The following is a 23734-nucleotide window of genomic DNA, read 5'->3' as shown; positions in this document are numbered from 1 at the left end:
AATGGCTTACTTTCTTCCTGAAGGGTGGAAAAATAAGAAAATTACCTTTTTATTACTCATAAGGGGCAGATTTACTGCATTGTGTAATGGGCAGAAATAATTAATATACCAACATCGATGGTAGGTTTTGTAAATTATGCAAGTGAGTTATGTAGCATTACAAGAACATTGTGTAACACAGACCTCAACAGAGAAAAATTAGTTTTTGATGCCAAAAAGCTACAAACACTTGACATATAAAAGAGGAAATATTTTATTTTAGGAACAGCTGACACTAAAATATGGAAAATAAAGAACTACCACCAAAAGTATCAGCAAAAGGGAGTTTATTGAAATATATTGTAAAAGTTGCATTTTTAACAACAAAATTCAGTGGCAAGGTTCACTGTACTACTGCACAAAGGATATAGCAATGATTCAAAGCTGCCAATACAAAAATCAAAGCTACCAATACAAAACTTTATGTGCACTATAATACCAGATTATGCATGGCATCTTTCAGCTAATGAGGATCTGCTTTTGGTGGGAGGTCTCTCTGCTTTGAAGAGCAACCTCAAGAGATACCCTTGCTCAAAGGGAGATCCCTCTAAGCAGCAACCAGCTGCTTAGCAGAGACATCTTGAAAAATGCTTCTTTAGGCTGACATTTCTGAAATAAAGTGGTTGGCTTGCAGTCAAACCACATACAATGGGAAGGGTATGCATGAGATTCCTTGCACCCACAAATTTCTTTGTTCTTTGATAAATGAGTCCTAGAAAAGCTACCTACTATTCATGTGCTATTTACATGATCAGTGACCCAAGTTCATATGCATCAATGCTTACCTCTGTCACTCTGTTCCCCTGTGTATTTTTATAGAACAGACTGGAACTACAGAAGTTTTTCTGCTGGTTATGCCCTAGGTTGTTCCGAGCCTGTAAAAGCTACCCCTAGTTTGGTTAAGGATTTGAATGCATTTGTCACTTGGTCAGTTTGTTCAGGTATTTTAGCCAGGCACAGAGACTCAGCAAAAAGAATACACATAATTGAAAATAAAGTAGTTAGTTATTGGCTAACAGAGAGGAGCTAGCTAGAGTTTAATGAGCTGCTAGACCAAGCATTATTATGCTTGCCACTCATGTTAAGCTACTCGAGAAGTCTTTGCTGAGGAGGCAGGCATGAGTCAAAAGGGTAAGGGTCACTTCCCACAGTTCTCTGGAGAGGAATCCCAACGTTTCTAACTTGCAGTCTTACATCAACACTTAAAACACAACACAAGGGCTCAGCTCATCCCCAGCTAGACTGTCAAGCTTGACCAGGCTCCCCCAGGTTATCTTTACCTTTATGACACCTTTTCATGCTGGCACTTTCCCTCTGAAATCCTTGAACATCAACAATGTCATGTCCACAGCTCTACTTTCAAAACTCTCTACAGATGGCAGATTTTCACAGCAGTCTGGATCAAGGTCCTGCAGGTGTTGGGTCAGAGATGGGTTTTGTGTACATAAATACACAGGCAACAAAATACCCAGAAAAGTGGGGTGAAACTCAGAGCTCTTCTTATGACACAGAGGGTGCCAGGTTGGATTGGATGCCCTTCAGGTCTTTCCCAACTACACTGCTATAACCTGGTGTATATAGAGAAATTTGGTACCTGATTTGGGATTTTAAATTCTCTAATTCTAAACTTGACACATCGAGCTTCCAGGCTGTTTTGTGGATTTACCTTTGCTCTTCTTTTTGTATTTCAGTTTTTCCAGCTCAAGTATCATGAATGTGACAACTTGCTTTTTGAAATACTTTCTGACCAGGCATGAAATTCCTTATAGAAATTATTCAATAACTCTTTAGGGGTCTTTTTGGTTCTAATTAGTACCTTGAACATAATTTCTAAATAGCCGTGAATTCATATGTTCATAAGCAAACATTCAAAGGATAAGTTAATACATGTTCATTCTGGAACTTATGGACCATGTGAATTAGTAAAAGTAACATCAGAGACTGTTGCTGCTACCCAAACAAAGAGGCAATAGAGAGCCACAGCAGGATTGAAATGATCCAGAAAATTTTAAATATATTGATAGATTTTAAAAGGTATCTCCACTATTAAAATAATAAATATTTTCAAACACAGATATGCTCAAAGAATGCTCAAAGCACAAAAATGAGCTATTATCTTTAATATAGTATGTGCTAAGGTCTTCTACCCCAATTATTATGTATCGCATAAAATTCAAAATCTACTTTCAAATATGCAATTGATAAATTTCCAGAAAGCTTTACTAATTATATTGTCTGGAAACATTAGAAGAAATAATTTACTAGCATATTACAGAGACTTGTTAACAAACATAAGAAAAAAAAGAAAAGCTAAAATTTTGACATCTGACTGTAGACATCTGTGATTTGCATTTTCAGTAAAACTTAACAGTTAGATGACCTTTCATGTGTGGACTGCTCTGAATTCTGAAACAACAGTAAATGTCCAGCTGTGGTGCCTCCAGACCACATGCAGGCAATGAAAAATGAGTGACCGTCTGTGAAAAGTTCCATTTACATGACTCACAAAACATGCACAGGAACTCTGTGGAAGAAATAGATGCAATTATTCAGAACACAGTTCTGAAGAATAAAACTATCCTTTGACTAGAAATCATTTGCTTGACAAAACAGCAAAAGCATCGTAAGAAAATGGAACGCCTGACTAAGGAACAGGATGTAACTTGGCAGAGGGAAGTATGAGACATCTCTGAAATAAAATGAGGCAAGGAACAACTGGCTAGATAGCAGTTCAGAAGAGAAGGATCAAGGTGCTGAAGTAAAGCACAAGAATGTTGGCAACGCTATACTAGTACAAAAAAATGGCAAACTATATATCATAAGGTTTAAAAATAAGATAGCCTATAAGGCTGAAAACTACAGATCACATCCCTCTGATGAAAAACAACTAAGCTTCAAGAATTTAAGACAGTCCAGAAGAAAGCAAGGAAAAGCTTCTTAATAGGTATATTATGTTTAACCTAAAAATAAAAAAGAGGAGAAAAGAAAAAAAAAAAAAAAAAAGAGACAGAAGACCTTTTTTATGTAGAAGTGCTACAAACTGGAAAAACCTTTATCATGAATGTCCTGGAAGGGATGAGCAACAAATTTAAACAAAACTTTCTCATGGCTACATCAGAAAGAAAAGTCATACAGAATTGCATTTTGGCAATCTGTACCTCTCTGACTGAGGCCTGTCATATGGGGACCCACAACAGAAACATGGTCAACTCCTGGTCCCCCTTTGTGTTTTATGTAATTTTTTCGGGAGTGTTGAGTTTGCTTTGTGAGCCGTAGCCTTACTTGACGGTGTTTCTGTGAGGGATTTCCTCAGACAGCTGCCTGCGGTAATGTCGCACTGCGCTGGTTAGGGCCGGGCCCCGAGCCCCGCCGCGGGCACGTCCTCACCCCGTCCGCCTTGGCGGCCAGAGCGACCGGCCCTGCTCCCGGAGACACAGGCTCCCTGGGACCGCGGCGCCACAGAGGAAGGCGGCTCGAGGACATCACTCCTGCCCGCTGGGGACTGAGTACGCAGGAACGTGTCCATTCTCTGTCCCTCACGGTCCTCTCGGGCTGCCGCTGCCCGTCCGCCTGTCCCTGCTCGGCCCACTCCGGACCCTGCAGCCCTGAGGCGGCTCGAGGAGGGGGCGGCCCGCGTTCTGCCCTTGCCACCGCAGCCAAGGGAACGGGCCGCGCTTCCCGGAGCCGGGGAGAAAGTCCCGAGAAGAGGCTCACCCTCCTCCTCGAGGCGGGAGGAGGCACCGCCCTGCCCGGGGCGGGGCGGCCGAGCCGCTTCCCGGCACTGACCGGGGGGGCCTGCACGTCCCGGCGTGCGGGGAACCGGCTAACCCCGGCCGTGAGGGAGCTCCCGGCGGCTGCAGGTGAGTGATGTCGGTGTCTCCCTGCCACGGCAGCCCCCGTTCCCTCAGTGACACCCCCCCTTTCTCCTGTCCATCCTCCGCGAGCGTCCCGTTCAGCCCCGCTGAGGGGATCTCTGCCTGTCCCGCTGAGAAACACCCACCTCTCCACTCCGGCGCATGGTTTGAAGCGCGCTGTGGAGTTTTTACTTTGAATTTTAGCACTTCTAATACCCTCTCCACCCTTTGCTCGCCCGTTCTCCCGTGTTTTGCAGGCACCCCTCGGTACGGCGGTGCGGGAAGGCTGGAGCGGCGCCTCGGACCGCATCTCCCTCCTCCGGAAACCAGCCAGCATCATCGCATACCGATAATTTGAGTCGCTTCATGACCGTCTAGTCTCCTCTGCTTTCAGGGTGCTATGGCTTAACTACAGCCTAAAAGTTGCTGATTTGACTTGAGCAAAAATTACCTAGATGAGGTACCTCGTGGGATGAGGATGCTGCACCTGCCAGAGGTGATTAGGGTTTGGTTTCAACATTTCGTGTGCCCGCTGCTTCAGGAAGGTGTTGACTTGCTCAGAAATACGACCCCAGACCCTTAAACCTGACATCATTTCGCAGAGAAAACCTGTTGCTCCCACTTTCTTTTAAGCAGTTGAAATCCGTTGCTGGATCTCAAGGCCATTTTCATAAACAAGAAAACATAAGTTCCAGTGTGGTTCCTGAAATTTTTGGAATTTGACTATTATTTTGGCATAACCTTTTTGACTCTCCTTTAATCTAAGTTTTCCATGCCTGGACAAAACTCCAGCAGGGCAAACCAGATAGATCCTAACAGAGTTGCAGGTAGATAATGCTGGAAAAATTACTTCTCTACAATTGCTGATGTTTCTTTTCTGGTGGGACAGGAGTAGTTTTACCAAGTTCATAAAATTTTAGATCTCATTTTCCTCCTATTTCAACTGCTTTTTTTCTTTGAATTCTTGTCATTGTGGGACCATGAAGTACATGCTTTTGTATTTTGGCAGAGCTTTTTAGTAAAGCATGCATCAAAGAGTTTTCTGGTTTTTACTCAGTAGATAAAGCTACCCCTCAGTGGTCAAATTATTATGTGTGTATCAGGCCCTAATTATAGAAATTACTTTGTGTTTCTTTCTTATGCAGCCTTTTAAACTTGTTGCTCAGCCATTAAGTTAAAAAGGCTCATTAGGAGTTTTCAGTGTCTTATACACAGAAGTATTTTGTGTACTAAGTGTAATTGCAACCACCTTTAAAATTGCTTGGGGAAAAAAAGAAAGTACAAGGACTAGAGGAAAGATTCATCCTCTTAAGAATGTGGTATCTCAGATATTAGTTTTCTTTTTAGTATTCAGGATTGTTGACAATAAAATTCTCAATTTTCTATATAAAGTGTGATGTTTGTTTTTAGAAGGCATCTATTTAGCTGGGATGTGTTTAATAGATACTACTTTACCAACACTCCATAGGTTCCTGATGTCTTGACACTCCTTCTCGTTTAAAGAAAACTGCCTTAGTTGTATGTTGGCTCTGCACTGTTGGTTTGGGAAAGGGTCTATTGGGAATTGCAGAAATCAGGAGAGCAGAGACACTGTATATTGTAGTCTTTGTACAAATCATTGACTTTGTACAAAAGTCTTTGACATGCAGCTCTGACTTCTAGGGCCTTCCAGCTCCTTTTGACAGTTACCTAATTATCTCTTTATTTAAGAGACAAAAAATACACATTAGGAGGATTAGTAGTGTATCTGTGCTCTGCTAACTCTTTAGGGATGCCTCTTTGTAGCCTGTAGATAGTTTATTAGATTTTTGGCACTAAGATATCACTTATGTTATCAATCTTGTGTTGTGTGGTAGAGACTTGGATTGTGATTCTGATCCTCAGTTTGCTTCCCTCAGAAGTAGAGAGAATAACAACATAGGATGAACAGTGTTATGTATTGCTACTTGATTTGCCTCATTGACAGTCTTCTTCCATATCTGGTTTAGAAAAGTTTGTTCAGTCCATAGTGTTTATGAGTTGTTATACATAACTAATACTCTCCATTAAATAGATTAAGTATTCTGGAACTGGAAAGATTTCTTTTCTCAGCCTGTGTACATGCTCAGGTTCATTTAAGGATTTGGCTTGTGCTTGCCAGCTGTTCTAAATAAGCAAAGCAAAGGGTACTGAGAAAACAAAGTTGTATCAAGTAAGATTTGAAATATGTGCCTTTAGGAAGATTGCTACAAAACAGATTAACTCTGCAGTAAGCTTTGACTAGATGTTCATAGCAGGAGCTTCTTTTCCTTACACACACAGGTGTTTCAGGTGCTGCAACAGTATGTGCACTGTTTAGCTCCAACTCCCAATTGAATTTTGGTATTTCGGTGACTTTGAAGGAGGGTTTGATGAAATGTTAATCTTTGGTGCATTTACTAGGTAAATAATGAGAATTTCTTTTTCATTTCATCCATGGCATCACAAAACTTTGGCTTGGACAGGACTTCAGGGATCATATAAACTAGCTTTTAGCTCTGAAGGAGAAATACTCTGTCTGGTGATATTTATTTAAAATATTCACACAGTTAAGGAAATTTCATTTTCTCAAAGGTAATTTGCTCCTATGCTGTCTCCACTTCTCGAATGACTCCTCTTTAATTGTGTTTAATCTGAACAATTCCTGTTGCTGCTGAATATTATTTCAGTTGGTGTCATTTCTCCAATATAGTTGTATTCTATTTAATTGCTGATTAATTTCAAATTAGGCAGAGGAGTCCTGAAACCCTTTGTATCTGTTTTGTCACATCCCAGGTTACATTTTTCCAACAGGACAATTTTAAGTAGACTATGAGTTTATGTTTTAAAAAAAACCCAACAACTAGTGTTTTAGCCTGGAGGCTGATAAAACCAAACAAGTCTGCTTTATTTCCCCCAGAGAATTTGGGGTATAAGAATGTACACTAAAAATGAAAGATTTATTACTCAGCTAACATCTGTAGTTCTGACGGATCATTTTGTGCCAGACTAACTTCAACTTGCTACTCAGTATCTCCCCTTTTCTGGCTACATGTCTTCATTCCCTTTGTTGTTCTATTTTTCACTTTTGGCAAGGATGTTAATATATTGTAATTTTGCTGGTTTTCCCTTTTTTCTTTTTTTAATTAACTTGGTAATGTATTTTGTAAAACTGTAGCTAAGACACAGACTTATAAATTATGATTTTATAAAAGTATTTAATTATTAATAATACAGTATAAGTGCTTGACATTCATTGGTGGCAATTATTATGTGTGATTAATTTGTTAGTCATTGGCAAATGTTTCTGAATAAAGAGGATTTAGTTAAAAATATTACTCATATATTAAGGACCCTATTTATTTTTTCTCAACTAGTTTTTCCTGAACTATTTAAAATTACTTCATATTCTCTTTTGTTACAGAATTCTAGGACTTTTCTCATGAAAACGGTTTGTTGCCTATAATTGCGCATATATTAAACTAGATTACTAACGTACCAGATAGTGAAAACTATTGTCACTATCCAAAATATGATTTTATTTTGGTAATCATTTATTATATTACACTATTCTTTAGCAGCATAAGAATTTTTTATCAATAAAAGTGATCTAGGCTATGACATTAGTGAACTGGTAGTGTAAATGACTGGAGCTAGATAGTTAAATTAGACATTGGTTTCATAACAATAGTTGAGAATGGTTCTTAAGAGAATAAAAAAAAGTTGGGATTTTTTTTCCAAATAGGAAGTAACTTAAACAAATAGTCTAATATGTCAGTATTCTGTAGTACCTTCCCACTGTTTTTAATGTTGGATTTAAATGATTCATAACCAATGGGGAAAGTCTGTGATTCCAACCCCAAAGATATTTACAAAATTAGGAGTATTTCAGGGCCAGATTTTCATCATGCTGACATAATTAAGTCAGGAGACAGGCTGCTGAACCTAACTGAGCACCCTTGTGTTAAACAGTCTTGGAGCAGAGAGTTGAGTCCTTTGACTTTGCAAGCAGATTTAGTTTCATGTTTTTCCTGGGAGGGGAGAAAAAAGAGTTTGTAAGATTTGGCTTTGAATCTTAATATATTTTCATACAATTCAAGAAACAATAATCTGCTGAAGGAGTTACCGTAAGTTTTAACATGATCTGCCTTGAAAAAGTTTCTTTTTGTGTCATTTACTTACCACTCTCTTCTCTATATTGTCTTGTTTATTCCAGACAATACATAGAAAATTATTTTCCCTTTTAGGTGCTTAAAAACCCTTGGAAAATCTAGGAAAAAGAGATTTCCCTAAATCAGTTTTTGGAATAGTCTAATAGTTGCATGCAAATTATGCCTCGCTTCACAGAAATATTTAGATTCTTCATACATGGTGATCTTAGTGTTATATAAATACTTCTGAGGCTATTTGTTAGTGGCAGGAAAGATTGCAGAAGCTTATGCATTAGGCATGGCAACAGTCACCTGGTAAATATGGGGGCCTCCGTGTGTAGCATCTGAGCTCACAAGGAGAAGTTTGGGCACACTGCAGCAAGGTTACTTGTGTGCATTGAGCCCTGGGTTGCAATGCTGCAAGCGAGGCTACACTACAGTGTTCATGAGAGCTTTAGAAGCATATTTAAAAAAAAAAGTTTGAAGTCTTTCCTTTTATCCTTCTGAGGAATTCAGAGATTCTCAAAACCATTAAATCTAATTAAACTTAAGATTCTGGAACTCTGAGGTATTAAATCAGGAGTTTTCTGCTAGAAATAAATTCCATAGTGAATTGCTGGCCCTTCCGAACTCTGTAGATTTTCTGTTCTTAGCTTTACTGGGGACAGGTCATTTTGGTTATCTTCTGCTAAGCAACGTCTGTTAATGGAAGTAGTGATAGGAGACTATCAGTATTCTGCAAAGCTTCAGAAATGTAAAAGGTACAAGTTTTACGTTAAAGATAGCTGTATCCATTATCCTGTTCCTGTTGTTTGTACTCCTTGTACCCTCTGTGCCTGAGAGCTTTAAGCATACTGCAGCCTGATGTTCAAGCTCTGCCTCCTGCATGGGGGAATTTGCAGGTGATCCATGTCTTCCAAGATCTAACATACAATCAATCCTTCAGAATTGGGCTGTGCAGGTTAGAGTTTCACCCTGGCAGAGTGTGAGTGTCAAAGCTGTAAATGGAATGCGAGATAGAGCTCTGTGGTTCTTGAGCTGACAGTCCATCTGGGAATGGAACTTGCTAAGATTTGATATGTGTGTTCCAGTCTAACTAAAGCCCTCCATATATAGTGTCCTGGATGCTGACAAAGGAGTCTGCTGAATTCATCAGTCTGGCTGTAGGTGGAGCAGAAATCACAAGGTGTTCTGCACTTTTAATGCTCTTTTCCCCTTGTTAGGATGGATATCTTACTTGTGCAGAGAGAAAGCCAAATGATATTAGGACAAACTTGTACTTCAATATTTATTTGAAATAAGTGGATAAAAAACATTAAAGATACTGTGTGATTTGTTTAGACTCAATTGAACTTTTTGACTACAGTGCTACTTTGCTGTAACTAGGTGCTAAAAACAAGAGGTTTGCTTTTTTCATTCCTTATCTTTCTTTGTGCATTCTTCCTGAACTCCTCTAAGGCTTCCTGGAGTCTGTATGATTGGATTTTTATTTATTCATTCTTAAATATAGTAATATTATCTGGACTATTGTTTGGCATGCTGCATTTCTCCTGAAAGAAACAAATAAATAAAAATGTTTTCTTTGCTATTAAGCCTTTTGCAGGAAAAGGTGGACTAATGATGAATCACTTCATGATTCTGGCACTACTGCTTCCCCTGAGGACGTGCTACACTACATACTCACAGCAAGGTAAATGTCAGAATGTTTGATTTTTTTTTTATTTAGAAGCTGTCTACAGCAACTGAAGCTTTCATCTTTCTGATTTGTAAATCTCTGATTAAGCAACATGTCACACATTTAATCAAACTATTCACTTTGGTAAGATGATGGAGCAAATTTCATTATTACCTTTTGTGACCCCCAACAAAATTGCCTGTTGAATCAACAACTTCCAATGATGTGAAGCCAAAGTGTAATTATTTATTTATTTTCTCCTCCTCTTTCTCCTATGATCTGTACTGTCATCTTCAAATAATGTTTCCTTTTTAACAACTTTTATGGTTTTTTTTCTTTCTTTTTTTTTTTTTTTGTCTCATCTCTGAAAACTTTAGCATTTCTGTTGGCTCTTTTCTCATTCTGCCACAAGATTCCAAGACCAGATTTTTATTTTTTGCATTTCACATATTTATCCAATATAAATACAAAAATATGCATATTTGAAGGGGGAAATGTTGAATATAATGATAACTTTGCAGAAGGGTGTGTATTTTAAGGTAAAAATACTTCTTGTGTACTTGCTGCTAGCAATAGCATTTGGGTATGTCTCCATTAAAAGGAAAAAGAAAATTTTTACATGACCTTTCTATGACTACCACTAAGAAGGTAGACCTTACCAGGCTCTAGTCTGCATTATGGAGATTTTCTTGCCTTTTTTTTTTTAATTTGGTGAAGAAAGAAGATACTTGTTTGGGTTTTTTAAAATACATTTATTATCATACTGCAGGGGTAATATATCTATTTCAGACATTTTGTCTCCCTTCAGCATTGAAATTCAGTGTTTGCACACCACTCACCCAAGTCTCAGTTTTGAGACTTATTACTAGGGCTCATAGAATGGCAAAACTTTGTAATGCAGGCAAGTCCAAACAGTTACTTCATTACAGTAACTTGGTCACTTGTTTTCACATGCAATTTTTCAGGAATAAAATTAGTCTGTGTTGTTAATCATAACAATTCACATGGTCTTGTGCTAGCTTGCAAGCTAAAACAAGTCTTAAGATGCCTTGATCACTTAATTTTGCTAGGAGAGAATATTGTAACTGTGAATGCTGCAAATATTTTCACATGTTAAAATTGTGCCATAAAATTATTTAATACCTACATTGTAACTTGTTGGTCATCAAAATTTTGGATATATCCTTAACTATATTGTTTCTTCTATTTTTTTAGTACTGCATATAAGCACCAACGGATGATCTATCTAGACTGTCTTACACCAGAGTCTGTGGAAAACAAAATAGTGTGAGGTGTGAAGTGATATGTAGCTGAAGAGAGATAGTGGATGGACACTAGTACAGGTGGAGAAAAAACAGAAACTAATTACATGTTTGCTGTTCTTTTATTCAAACTAAGTGTGGCAGGTGAAAATATTATTTATGGTGAGGAAAGGGATGATATATTCATTTGGACAAAAATGAAAACAGATGCATGGAGGAGATGTAAGCTCATCATCAACACAATAGGCATAATAGTGACATCTGCAATTAGAATCTGCTACAAAAAGAGCAGAAAGAGGGTAGAGAATACAGAAGATGTGCAGAAATGTCTTTTAATGGTGCACCCTGCAGAAGAAATGGGCTTCTGCCAACTGGCTGGCCTTTTTTTTCAGGTGTATTTGTTTCCTTTCCCTGGACTTACACTTTGTGCCATTGAATTTCATTGAGAGACTAGCAGGGCCCTTTCCTTCTCCCAGTTCCTCTCTTCCTCTCTTGCTTCAGCAGTGCAGATAGAAAAAACAAAAATGGCAAGGCCCAGAGTTCTAGATCAGCTTGTGTATGTGAAATGAGATTCCCCAAGGGATTTGCTACATGGTGCTTTAGGTAAATGGATGATGAATGTACAAGTAAGGCTGGCCAGAAAATGAGCAGCTAAGATTGCATACTGGAGATGAACAACATTACAGTTAATCTGTTAGCATAAAGGATTTTAACAGTGTGTAGCTTGTTTTGATGGTGAAAGTCTGTAAAATGTGGGAAAATGAAGTGTGCTTCCCAAAATAAAATAATACTCCACTTCCACAGTTAATTTTATGAATCACTATGTTGTTTTGGTTGTTCTGGCTCCTTGCCTAGTCAGTTGTTGGCAGTGAAGCTAATAATATTTCTATTTTCCGGTAAAACCTAAAATTGATGCTCCATCATCATTCAGTGAAATTTACCCCCAGGCCTTCCACTTTGTTTATTCAGTTTCAGAAAGTAATTGTCATAGTACTGGGTTTTGTTATGGCAGTATAAAACTGATGCCCATTGTTTTTCAAAAGCAGCTGTGAAGCAGCAGATACACTTTTTAAGTATCATGTCGTTACCATAGCCAATAAGGAAAATTAATTTTTGCATGTGAAACATTTTGCACTTACCTTGCAGAGACACTAAGGTTGTCAATTCTGCTTTCATGTAATTTACATGTTAATCATTTCCTGGTAAACTTTGAAATTTTATAGAAGGTGTGTTGCATATATTTCTTTCTTGAAAACACTTGAAGTTACCATAGTCCTTGTTCTGAGGACCATGTGTTTGAACAGTGAAACTTGATTTCTTCAAGCTTATCTGAAGATGCCTGTACCAGTAGCTTCCTCTAGATGGAAAGCATATGGTTTTCATTTTGATCTGACTTCTAGTAGTCTTGAGAATGGAATAGATTAAAAATATCCCAACAGATTTTTTTTGGATGATTTTCTAAAAGAGAATCCTTTCTTCCAGCAGTTTTTAATAACTTTGTACTAACAGTAAAATATGTCCTTTTCTCCATTTATTCTTTAATTATACACTGGACTAATATAAACAACAAAGTTGTGTCAGTGTCTATATTCTCATAATTAACAAATATGCTTATAAAGTTTTATTTACTTCCTTTTATTGACCAAAGATTGTTATAACTGCTGCTTCTCCTAAGCCTTTCATTCCCTTCTCCTAATGTAAAAAACCCTGTGTCTGAAAACTGCTGCACAGAGGTTAGGGTAATGCAGATACTGCAGGATAAATTGCAGAATTATTTGGATATGTGATGGTTACCAGAAGCATCTATCAAAATGTAGATTCTCAGTCTAAATCTCCTGAATGCTTGTGTTTCTGCTAGTGATACATGGTGAAAATCTCAGGTAGTTCAGTGGGTGAAGTGTATCTGGGAGACTGAAGTGGAAGTGACAATTTTGTGAGAGGGGGCTCCTGAGGTCACTCAGACCATCGAGTCCCTGATGACTCTGGCTGTAATGTGGCAGGAATGCACAGAATGACTTCTCTTTTATTAAAAGGTGCAGCTATTTTGGTGACTTTTTTTCCTGTGTCTTGGTTAGGATAAATATTCTGATCTTGTAACAAGCAGTAACACATTGGAAAGCACCCGTGGCAAAAGAAAAAGCCTAGTTACTTGGATGTTTCAGCTCCCTGGCTTCATTAACAACTAGGTCAAATTTAGGGGATTAAGGTTTGCTTGTTTAATTTTCAGGAAGTAGAGAAATGACAAATCTGTGATTGCTATATTTCATGTCTTCCAGCAGTTTGGGTTTTTAGGGAGGGATCATAAAGGAATCATCTAAAAGAGGAACCACTTACATGGTTGTTTCTAGTTTTCAGCAGAACAATCTTTCAGGGCCTTTTATATCTCAACACCAAAAGAGACTTCAGTCTGACTTTTAAACTTTAATTTATCATGTTATGGTCTGGAATTGAATCCAGACCAGGAGAATGATGCAAGTGCCATAAGAACTAGATGTCTAATTCCAGTAGAAGAATCTACAGCCATGACCTAAGCTCTGTGTAGAGCAACTAGGAATGTGCTTAATAATAGACTATCATCTAAGCTAGCTATTGCAGGTAAACCCTTAGCCTATTCTGTTCAAATATTGGTTTTGCATTCGTTTAGTTTAACTAATTAATCTCATTTAGTTTGGATTAAGTCAGAGATCAAAACTGAGCCCAGAGTTTCTGCCCTAATGATATGAAGGCTTGCTGGGGTTTGAGATTTTTTGGGATTTGGTCCCTCTTAATACATTATGTTGTTCCCCTCCAGAAGATTACGAAGGAATGGATTTGTATTTTGATAAAACAGCTAGTAAATTGAAAGCATAAAGAAATTAAACAGCATACCAAATATCATGTTGGGGAGGTATTGAATAGATTCAGGAACCTCATCACTTCTGCTTTTTCCTTCAGAGTCATCTGTTGTGGGATCTATCTTACTTCTGACCACTGTTTTTTCAGAACTGCTTTGTAACTTAGCAAGACAGTAATATTTTTGTGCCCTTTTTTTTGCTCCTAGAATCCAATGTGTTTCCAGTAACATACCTTAACGTTTCCAAGGATTTAGATCTTCAGCGGCTGCTGGTGGAATGGGATGTTGTCAAGTCAGCACATGATGCTGAGCTGGCAATATCTTTTGAAATACAAGTCCGTCGACTCGATGAAGCTACAACGGTGTGGACAGTAAGTGTACTTAGAAAAGAAGTGTACTAGTCATTTACAATGATGGAAGATGTAGTGATGTCTTTTTTGCAGGGACTTTGTCCTGATAGTTTCCCTTAGCATCTAAACCAGCAGCATTTTCTGACGAGCAGATCACCCAAATTAGGTCTGTTCTGGGTGCTTTTCTGTTTGCAGCTTCTGTATGGGAACAGTCTCCAAAGAAAATTAAAAACTTAGTAAAACTGAAAAACTGCACTAAATCATTTGGGATTGCTATTTGTCAGAAAGTACATAAAACAGTCTAAGTCTTATTTTTCTGAAGTCAGTGATCAATAAAATAAGATAGACACTGTTAAAAATCACAGCTTACTTTGACCACCCTAGCTGGTGGTGTTTTGTCTCTGATTTTGAGCAGCCACCTCTTCACTGCAAATGAGCTCTGCACAGTTCTGAAGATTTTTACCTCTTTGATACTCTGGATAGGATTTTTAGCCCAATGAGGAGATCTAACCCTGAATGTTGAGTTGTTCATGGGGGTCTCTGGGTCTCGGGGAGAAAAGAGCAACTGTTGTTTGCTATAAAGGTGTTTATTGTATGGGTGCATCTCAAAGGTAAAGAGTTCAGAGTATTAAAGTCCATGCTAAAATCTTTCAGCATAAGGTCCCACAGGTCTGGGCAGCAGCAGCTTCTTGGCAAGTCCAGATGATCTGGGCAGCAGCAGCAGAAGCAGTTGTAGTAGCTCTTCTAGTAATGTTATTGGTGCTGCTGTTCTTCCTCTTCCTGTATGTGTGTGTGCTCCTCTTCTTAATACAGGGGATTAAATTTGTAAATCATCCAATCAGCTAAAAACACAATTCTAAAACATTCTTTCTACACCAATCTAAGCTTAATTCTAACATGCAAAAGCTGTGTCAGTCCTTACCTAAATCCTACATGCAGAGTATTATCTGTTTACGTGAATAATCCTATCTGTTCTAAGAATGCATGCTATATTTTCATTATGTCTGGAACTAAGTTGAATCTGTCAAGGGTATCCCTACTAAACTTTAAACTAGGCCTTAAGGCTTTTCACTAGCTAACACAGACTCTTAATTAATTTAAACTGTATTTTTACTTACTTAAACTTACACTATTATTTAATGTCTATGAAGTTTAATATATTTTATTTCTTTTCTCTGTCTGAGGGACTCAGAGAGGCTTTTATTTCAGATTCCAACACCTAAAGTCAGTAACTAGGGACATATAACTACATACAATTAAGTTTTGGGTTTTTTGGAGTGTCCTTCAATGAATTCTTATTAACTTGTTGGAGGAAAGTAAAAGTGTTTCAAATCCAGGGATGTAGTCTGTTCTGTTATTCATAATAAACATGACAAGTTACTTTGGATGTCATTACCATACAGGAATATATTTGCTTCTGTGTTTTTCTGAAGTAAGTGTACCAATAAGGAAACTCTATGAGTCTGCTCATACCAAAGAATGAACAGCCTGCATTACTTTTTGGGCAGTGGCCACGTTCTTCAGTGTTGGAAGAACCCAACTCTATAGAGATGGGGCAGCTGAGAGGAGCTTTAAAAGGTTTTATTCCATTATCAGTCTCATAGAGACCTTTAAGATGTTGCATTCAATGACATCTCATCAGAAGACAACCTGTTTCCTGGTTACAATACCTTATAAATGTTTTTCAGCCTATTAGCATTTGCTGCACAGTGCTGCTAGCACTTCTAACACCAATCACCTGGTATTTTACCCCATGTGGTCTTGCTACAATGCATCTTTCACAGTTCTTGTACTCTAAAATATCTGGTCTGTTTGCAAGGCCATAATTTGAAACCTGTTTCCAGTTCAATCTTTTTCTCAACAATGTCTTCTCTATTCCATGGTCTAGCTAAGTCAGCACACCTTATCTCAGAGATTGTATACAGACGTACAAGACTATGTGAGCTTTCAGTTAGGCCCTGAGAACCCTCTACAATTCTGTTTCTCACATTTCTCCCTCTTTCTTGAATGGTAAAAACTTCTTTGATGGTCTTATTCATCATCTGTTGTGCGCAGTGAAGTACACAAGACACTATCACTAATATCGCTACTACAACAATCAATACATATAAACCTATTTTGCAAAGTTCCTTTAGCCAAGGTTTAAAGTTCCATCCTTCAAACAAATCATCTAACCATGATCCATCATCCATTTAATTTGATTTGCCAAATCTTTCAGTTTTTTAAGCTGTTTGTGGATGGATTCTGAATGGTCAGACAAATTCATACAACACAACCCTTTAAATTCTTCACAAACCATGCCCATGTGCCAGTAAGAGAAACTCAATGGTGGCTCTGTTCTGTGAGGTTGCATGTCTAACAGTATGAACAGCTATCATCATATCACTAATTACAGGAAGTGGCATTGGTTTCTTTGCTCAACCAGCACCCCAACTGGTCTAATTGTTTTAATGCTACAGCTGAGGCAAGTTGAGGTAAAAACAAACCTGATGTAACTCAGGGCTCCAGGGTTTATTGCTGTTATAGTTTTCTTCATAATGATGGGCAAACCTCTTTCCTCTGTGTTTTTTCTTGATGGCCTTTTTAACACTAGGTGCTATCACGGTGAGCTGTCTGATGCTACATGGGCCACCTTTAATTTTTGAGGGAATGCCCTGCCTGGCTCTATCTGCACAAATGAGCCAATATCCTTTTGGCAATTGCCGTGGGAATTCATGAAGATCAACAGTCTTACCCCTAGGGGACACAGGGGTGATACAATCGCACCAAAAACTAGAGTTGCTGTACACAGAATGATGGAGAGTAATATTTAACTGTGGATCTCCTTGATACTGAAACTCAGCACACAATTCCAGTGTCAAAGAACCAAGAATTTCCAATTCTTGAGGTTCAAAGGGTGCTTTAAGGAGATCAGAGGCCCAATGATACCAGTTGGTTACAGGATTTGTCTCATTGGCAACTGCACGCCAATAATTGTCAGGGTTAGGTATTGGCCACTCTCTGGCTGGCACTGGCACACCGACCAAACAAGTTGCAAAGGGTTTGTCTGGGCCCGAATTGGTAAAACATATGGTGTCTGAGCCTGCTGACTTGGCTAAAGCAACCCAAACATTTGTTTTTGGTTGATCTACAGGCATATCTGCACTGCAAAAACAAGCAAGCAAAACTAACAAGCACCAATACATCATTTGATCTAACTCCATGTTTTTGTTCAGCTACTCTTGGAAAAAGGCTTTTCCACGTATTTCAATTTCCAAGCAAATCTTTTGGTACTTTCAGGGTTTTTTTCCCCAGATTTGTTCAGGGACTGGCCAACTATAAGGCACTAAATTGTCCTGTTTACACTCAGTTTTGCAAATCTGGATATCTTGGAATTCTTCTTAACACAATGGACACCAAGTTTTTGCCAAAAGAGCTCTATGATACCAACGATTTTTACAGTTTTGATATAAAACCCAAGGTTCACAGTTTTTGCAGGTTGGGCAGAGGATGTCAGGCATGAACTGTAGTCTCTCTGTGCGGCTCACATCTGCGTGCTCGTTTCCCTGCTCATGGAATTGTCAGTGCACTGTAATATATTCTTAGCTGGAATCCACTTAGGTCCTGTACCTGTGGAAACACAAGAAAACCTTTTGTCCCAGGTTATTAAATGAAATGGACCTTCAATTTGTCCTGTCTCAGGGTTTCTAATTAAAACTGGAGGATTTTCTTTCAGTTTTGCCTGTATGTTATTTGGAAAATGCCTAAAAATTGGTGGATTAGGTTTTGCAAATGAGCTATTTAAAAAATTAAAAATGTATAAAGCTTTACACAACCTCATCTGAGGTGTGGATTGAGGCATTTACCCCTTTCATTGGTCTATAATGTGTTTTAGAGTGTGATGTGTCCTTTCAATAATTGCTTGACTTGTGGGAGAATAGGAAATTCTGAAAGTGTGACGAACACCCCAATTTGTTAAAAGTGTGGCAAATTTTTCTGATGTGTATGCAGGGTCATTGTCTTTTGGGTTTTTTTTTCCTTGGGGTATACCTAATGAGCAAAAGCTTGCAGAAAATGTTGACAAGCATGATTGGCTGTTTCTCCTGTGTGGACAGAGGCAAAAACTGCACTTGAAAAAGTGTCTACTGACACATGAATATTTTTAAACTTCCCAAAAGATGGGTATCTGGTGATATCTCTCTGCCATAGTTGCAGGCTCTGCAGCCCTCATGGGTTGACAGGTTTTGTAGAAACAGGAGGTTCTACAAGTTGACAATCAGAGCAAGTGCTAATGTCTTTTTCTTGACCTTTGGAGATGCGAAACATTCACACAAGTGCTTGTGCATTTTGATGGAAAAAGGCATGACTCAGTTTTACTTGTTCAAAAATGTTTGTCAAAGTGTTTGAAACAACCATCTTCAGTTTCACTGCTCTTGCATTTCCTTCTGCCATAAATCTTAGAAATGAAGAATGTGCCCTAATATGGGAAACAAAATATTTGTTAGTTCTCTGTTGTAAAATTTTATAGACATGTGAGGCTATAATTACTAACATCTTTTAAAGCTGATCCTTCTGTTCTTCTAACCCTATTAGCAACATAGGCAGTCTGTAATTAAATTGAAAGGTTCCTGAAAAATCCAAAATGCTCTAACTATAGTTGCCAATTCAATGATTTGAGAACTTTCTACTGTTTGAATGTTTTATTTCCATGTTTTGTTTGGTTTTGCCATACTACTACTGATCTGTGTATTTTCTCTGAACTGTCAGTAAATATTGTTACAACATCTAAAGGCATTTCACCCAACATGGCTTTTTCTCTGAAATTCAAGTTTGCTTGCAACAGCTTATGACTTGGAAAGTGAATAGAACAAACACCTGAATAATCTAGCAATGCAATTTCTAAGATGGCAATTAAAACAACATGTAGCAAAACAATAAACTCACACCAAGCAAAAATAAATCAGATAATATGTGCAATTAGTAGTGTATAAGAAATAAAATGGTGATTTAAAGCAATGCATTATAAAATCCCTAAATACGGTACTATCACCCAGAGTCTGCAGTAACTGACAAGCCTTATTTTAGAGCCAGGGCTTGGAAAACTACTCCCAGGTAAGATTTCCAAGTTCACTTTAAAAGAAGTTCCAGCTATTATAGGTCCAAAATCGTCAAGTCAAAATTACTTGAGTACAGTTTTGTTGCAGAAAACACCTGAGTTTTTGGCATACTTCCCAACCAGTTAAGGCTAGAACTTGGCCAGGGTCCAGGCCTTATCTGGAATAGTTTCCCTAATATATTCTAAACACTTCTCAATAATAGTAGTTAGACAAGTTTCTTAAAATAATACATATCTTGTAGATATCTATACAGCAGTATATGAAGGTTTGTAATACAGCGGGCTTTGTCATTTATCCTTAGCTAAGTAGCAATAAAGCAAAAAAAGCATTAAACAGCTTACAACTAAAAACAGCCATAATATGAAATTGTTACTCATTCTTCAGTGCTGCCTACGAAAGATAAAACAACAGATTGTTCTTATTTCTATAATAAAGTAGCTGTATCTTGTATCTTATAATTTAAACAAGAATATATCAACAGAACCTAAAATTAACTTTGTTGAAACTTCATTTCACTTAAATATAACAAAAATATACCTAAAAAACCCTTAAAATTAAAATTACTGAAACTAAACAGAAATTGATCTTAACAGAAATTAACTTATTTAAACTCTATCATTTCAAAAAAGTTACTGAAAATTTGTCATACAACAGTTAAACTTTAAGGTAAACAACATGCAGGTAAATAAGAGGAGTTAATTCCTGCTGCAGCTTTTTTTAAGATTGCCTGTACAATAAATTTGAGTTTGGCCTAGTATAAGTAATGGTCTATAAATAGTAAAGGCTGAAACAATAAGAATTTAGTTATATAATAGTGCTATAAGATTTACACTAACAACTTGGTTAGCTTAGTGGATGTTTAAGACTGATACTGGCATACAAACAGTTACAAAGTCAGGGGTTCAAATTATTCTAAAAAGGAAGCTACTGTTTACTGTATTTGTGGTTTATCAGTATGCTTAAACTGTTTTGATATCAAGTCGAATTTCAATTTAAACATGGCAAGGAAAAATAATGACCCTTTAATCACTAAATAGCTGTCCTGAAAAATTCACAATAAAGTTACGTTGTTAAAACTGTGAAGTAAAACACAAACAAATGGTAAAGTTGGCGGTGGAGTTTTGTGTACTAATAATAGCTAAGTCTGAAATAACTACTGAAGATAAAGTTCAAAGTTTGCTTTGAGTGTGAGCAAAAGAATAATGAATTCACAACCTAGCCAGTTACTCCCAGTGAATCATGCAGTCTTGCTGTGCTATCGATATGTAGGAAAGCACCTCATCCACACAAACACCTTTGAATCTTTCCAATAACAATCCTGTTAAAGATCACAAATCACAGGTTATTGAAATTAGAAGGAAAGTTTTAACAGTTTCGGTCAGTACATAGTGTCAGTTGGTATTTTGATGTACCATAGCATGCTGTGCAGGCTACAGCCGTGCTGGCCAGCACCAGGCAGGGGCCACACCCCCCACAGCAGCAGCAGCAATCACAGCACAGCTCCTGGCAGGCACCATGCCTGGGGATAAAGGTCTGGTTCTATTTCAGGGTCAGCGGGTCCAGGGTCAAAGGGGAATTCTTCATCCTCCCCATCTCCATTCCCAGGATAGTGGCTGGCAGCAAAAGCTGCCACAAATCATGGTGCCTGGTATCTTTCTTTTGCCTCTGGTGGGTCTGCCAGTTGTACCGGATCATTACTCACAACTAGAGACTGTTTTTGTTTTTCTATAGTCTTGTAAATCACCCTTCAAGAGGGGAGCATCCCAGCTGCTGCCTACTTCAGTACAAGTTTTAAGCCATGAGAGGACAAGGACTTGCTATATTTCTTAAGCAGCTCAAGCATAAGCATAAAAACTACCAAGGATGTGGCTGAACTAGACTGCTGACTAAATATGTCAATAAGCACAGGACATGCAGGGAGCAACTTAGCAGCTGTAAAATCTCAATGGGTAGTCATGTCATGAGCTTAAGTCCAACAGCATCCCAAAGAGACGTAGTAAAAGCAGACTCAAGATCTGTGTCACCAAAACTTTTCTGTACCCATCTTAAGAGGTCTTTAAGTTCCTGCTTGGGTACGGTACAAGAATTAGATCTTATCAGAGTCTTAAGGGTCTGGTAAACATCTCTGGGCTGTTTGGACATCTTGTGCCTGATCACGTTCCCCAAAGCTTACCTGTTGTCATACAGCAGGTAGCATCTGTCTCCATCCAAGTCAAACCCGTGGCACAGACAGCACTCCTGACTGCTCCTTCCTCACAGGAGAACTTTAAATCCTTGGGGTGATTCCCGCTTCCTTGCAGTGGCACTCTCCAAAAAGTACTTTCCAACCACTCAACAGAAATTGTGTTCCTCAAATAGGAAGCACCATTTGTTGAAAGAACCCAGCTCTATAGAGATGGGGAAGCTGAGAGGCACTTTAAAAGATTTTGTTCCATTATCAGTTTCATAGAAGGGTGAGACATTTAAGATATTACATTCAATGCCATCTCATCAGAAGCCAACCAGTTTTTCAGCCTATTAGCATTTGCTGCACAAATGTGCTAACACTTCTAACACCAGTATCCTGGTATTTTACCCTATGTGGTCTTGCTACAATGCATCTTTCACAGTTCTTGTACTCTAAAATATTTGGTCTGTTTGCAAGGCCATAATTTGAAACTTGTTTCCAGTTCAGTCTTTTTCTCAACAGTGTCTTCTCTATTCCATGGTCTAGCTAAATCAGCACACCTTATCCCAGAGATTGTATACAGATGTACAAGACTATGTGAGCTTTCAGTTAGGCCCTGAGAATCCTCTGCAATGCCATTTCTCACACTCGGGGCTATAAATGAGAAATTAAATTTTGAGCTAATGGCAAATTTTTTCTCAGAGCAGTGGTAATATGAAAGTGCAGGTGTTGCTGATGGAAAAAAGTACTGGAGAGAAGTTCTCTACTGGTCAGTGTGAGTCAGGGCTTTGATACAAGATCATATGAACAGCACTGATCTGTATGCTGAGAATCTGGAATGGTTGCTATAAAAGTACTAAAATATGTAGAATGATAGAATCTCATAGGTTGCAAAAATTCTTTAAGATCATTGAGTCCAGCCATTAACCCAGCAATACAAAGTCCACACTAAACCACATCTCTAAATGCTGAATCTGCACATATTTTAAGTCAATCCAGGGACAGTGAGTTACAGGGATGTGTAACCCAGAGCACTAGGATGCATTTGTAGGCAGAAGCTTATGTAATAGCAGACACAAATAACATCCTGAAAGTCTCTGAGAGCAAATCCATATCATGAGAAGCAGGATCTCACTCACAAATATGTTAACACATCAGTCACTCCACCAGAGCTAGCACAGATCTGTAAGCAGTTGATTAGCTGAGTAGTTAGATACTGTAAGATCACATGTAGCTAGTGGAGTTTCAGACATCAATTTTCAAAAGCATTTTCTCCTTTGATCTTTCTCTCTGCTTTTGACTGTATTTCCAAATCTTCATATTGATATGTTTTCGATACTTTGCCTTACTGGTCTTTTTTTTTCTAGGAGTTTCTTAATGTCACACTTGATAAATTGGGTAAACCTCTTCATTGGTCATGGGATTCAGACATACCTTTGGAGTGTATGTCACATGCTGTGAGAATTAGGAGCAAGGCAAAATCATCAAAAATCTGGAGTCAGTGGAGTTTGTGGGAGACTGTCCCGGGTAAGTGAAACAAGACTTTGCAATATTGGATTTTTTTCCAAGTATAAAGCTAGTTTGTAATTTGCCAGTGAATGTAACCGTGGAGGATAGTTCTGGAGAGATGGCGTCATATGAAGAATCCATTTGCTCTAAGCACTAACCAGTTCCTTATATTTTACCAGCAGTAATAGCAGGTCTTCAGCCATTGCTTTAATTTGCAGACTATCTTCCTAAGCCAGTAGACCAAAAGTTCTGGAACTTTGTTTTTATTCACACTTTAAAACAATGTAGTAGGTGAAGTGACATGGGATCTTGAATAGGCACATCCCTGGCCCAGACTCAGGGAAAGGAGAGGAAGTACATAGCTAGGGGCTACATAATCTGGTGAATTTGTTGCTTTTGTCTGGAATTCATAGTTTGAATTGGTATTACAGAAGCAGAGAAAAAGGAACAAGTCATCTCCTTATTTCACTTGGAATGAATGTCCTGTGAATTATATAAGAATAGACAGAGAGTGAACCAATAATGTAATTAATGACATAAAATTTGTCTTTTTTTTTTATTACCATGTCTTACTAGAACAGTTTGGCTCCCAGGGAATCTTGTTTAAACAAAATATCTAACTACTTTAGAAAATATACTGTAGTGATTTTATAATGAAATACTCATTTGGAGCAGCAAGGGCTTTTAGATACTGGAGACATAATGTATGTAGAAGAGGGGTCACTGGTGTTCATATTTGGATTATGGCACTCATCTCCCTCTTGTTATATTATGGACAGTAGGATGGAAGACTCTTTTTTG

General features: G+C 38.1%; 2 protein-coding genes and 1 long non-coding RNA gene across 7 annotated transcripts in view; 1 reads left to right on the top strand and 2 right to left on the bottom strand.

Annotated features, from left to right (window-relative positions):
* Window positions 1-309: 309 nt before the first annotated feature.
* LOC147648551 (uncharacterized) lies at window positions 310-4233 on the bottom strand. Its single transcript, XM_086869307.1, has 2 exons — window positions 3198-4233; window positions 310-2563 (listed from the first exon to the last, which is right to left on the bottom strand). Exon 1 carries the CDS (start codon window positions 4231-4233, stop codon window positions 3349-3351), a length of 885 nt encoding a protein of 294 aa, XP_086725433.1. The 3' UTR covers window positions 310-2563; window positions 3198-3348.
* OSMR (oncostatin M receptor) overlaps window positions 3446-23734 on the top strand; it is a 39599-nt gene continuing 19310 nt past the window's right edge. For 2 of the 5 annotated variants that reach the window (XM_023944123.2, XM_086869306.1), the window contains exons 1-5: window positions 3745-3899; window positions 4151-4389; window positions 9635-9731; window positions 14019-14182; window positions 22792-22951. In XM_023944123.2, the coding sequence (XP_023799891.1) occupies window positions 4366-4389; window positions 9635-9731; window positions 14019-14182; window positions 22792-22951 (445 nt within the window). In that variant the 5' untranslated portion in view covers window positions 3745-3899; window positions 4151-4365. Of the gene's footprint in view, window positions 3900-4150; window positions 4721-9634; window positions 9732-10931; window positions 11060-14018; window positions 14183-22791; window positions 22952-23734 lie in introns of those variants that run through there. The other 3 variants (XM_086869305.1, XM_023944124.2, XM_023944125.2) reach the window with 3 other exon arrangements.
* Window positions 14733-21911, bottom strand: LOC147648550 (uncharacterized). The gene is made up of 2 exons (XR_015281043.1): window positions 21431-21911; window positions 14733-17770 (listed from the first exon to the last, which is right to left on the bottom strand). It is a non-coding gene; the product is annotated as an uncharacterized LOC147648550 (long non-coding RNA).

Source organism: Cyanistes caeruleus, chromosome Z, assembly GCF_971803275.1.
Source record: "Cyanistes caeruleus chromosome Z, bCyaCae1.hap1.1, whole genome shotgun sequence".
Taxonomy (NCBI): Eukaryota; Metazoa; Chordata; class Aves; order Passeriformes; family Paridae; genus Cyanistes; species Cyanistes caeruleus.
Note: the sequence above shows the minus strand (reverse complement) of the source record. Positions and strands in the feature narration are given on the sequence as shown.

Bases quoted from the DNA above. Each gene is read 5' to 3' on its own strand.
- LOC147648551 (XM_086869307.1), bottom strand. From the start codon at position 4,233: ATGATGCTGGCTGGTTTCCGGAGGAGGGAGATGCGGTCCGAGGCGCCG.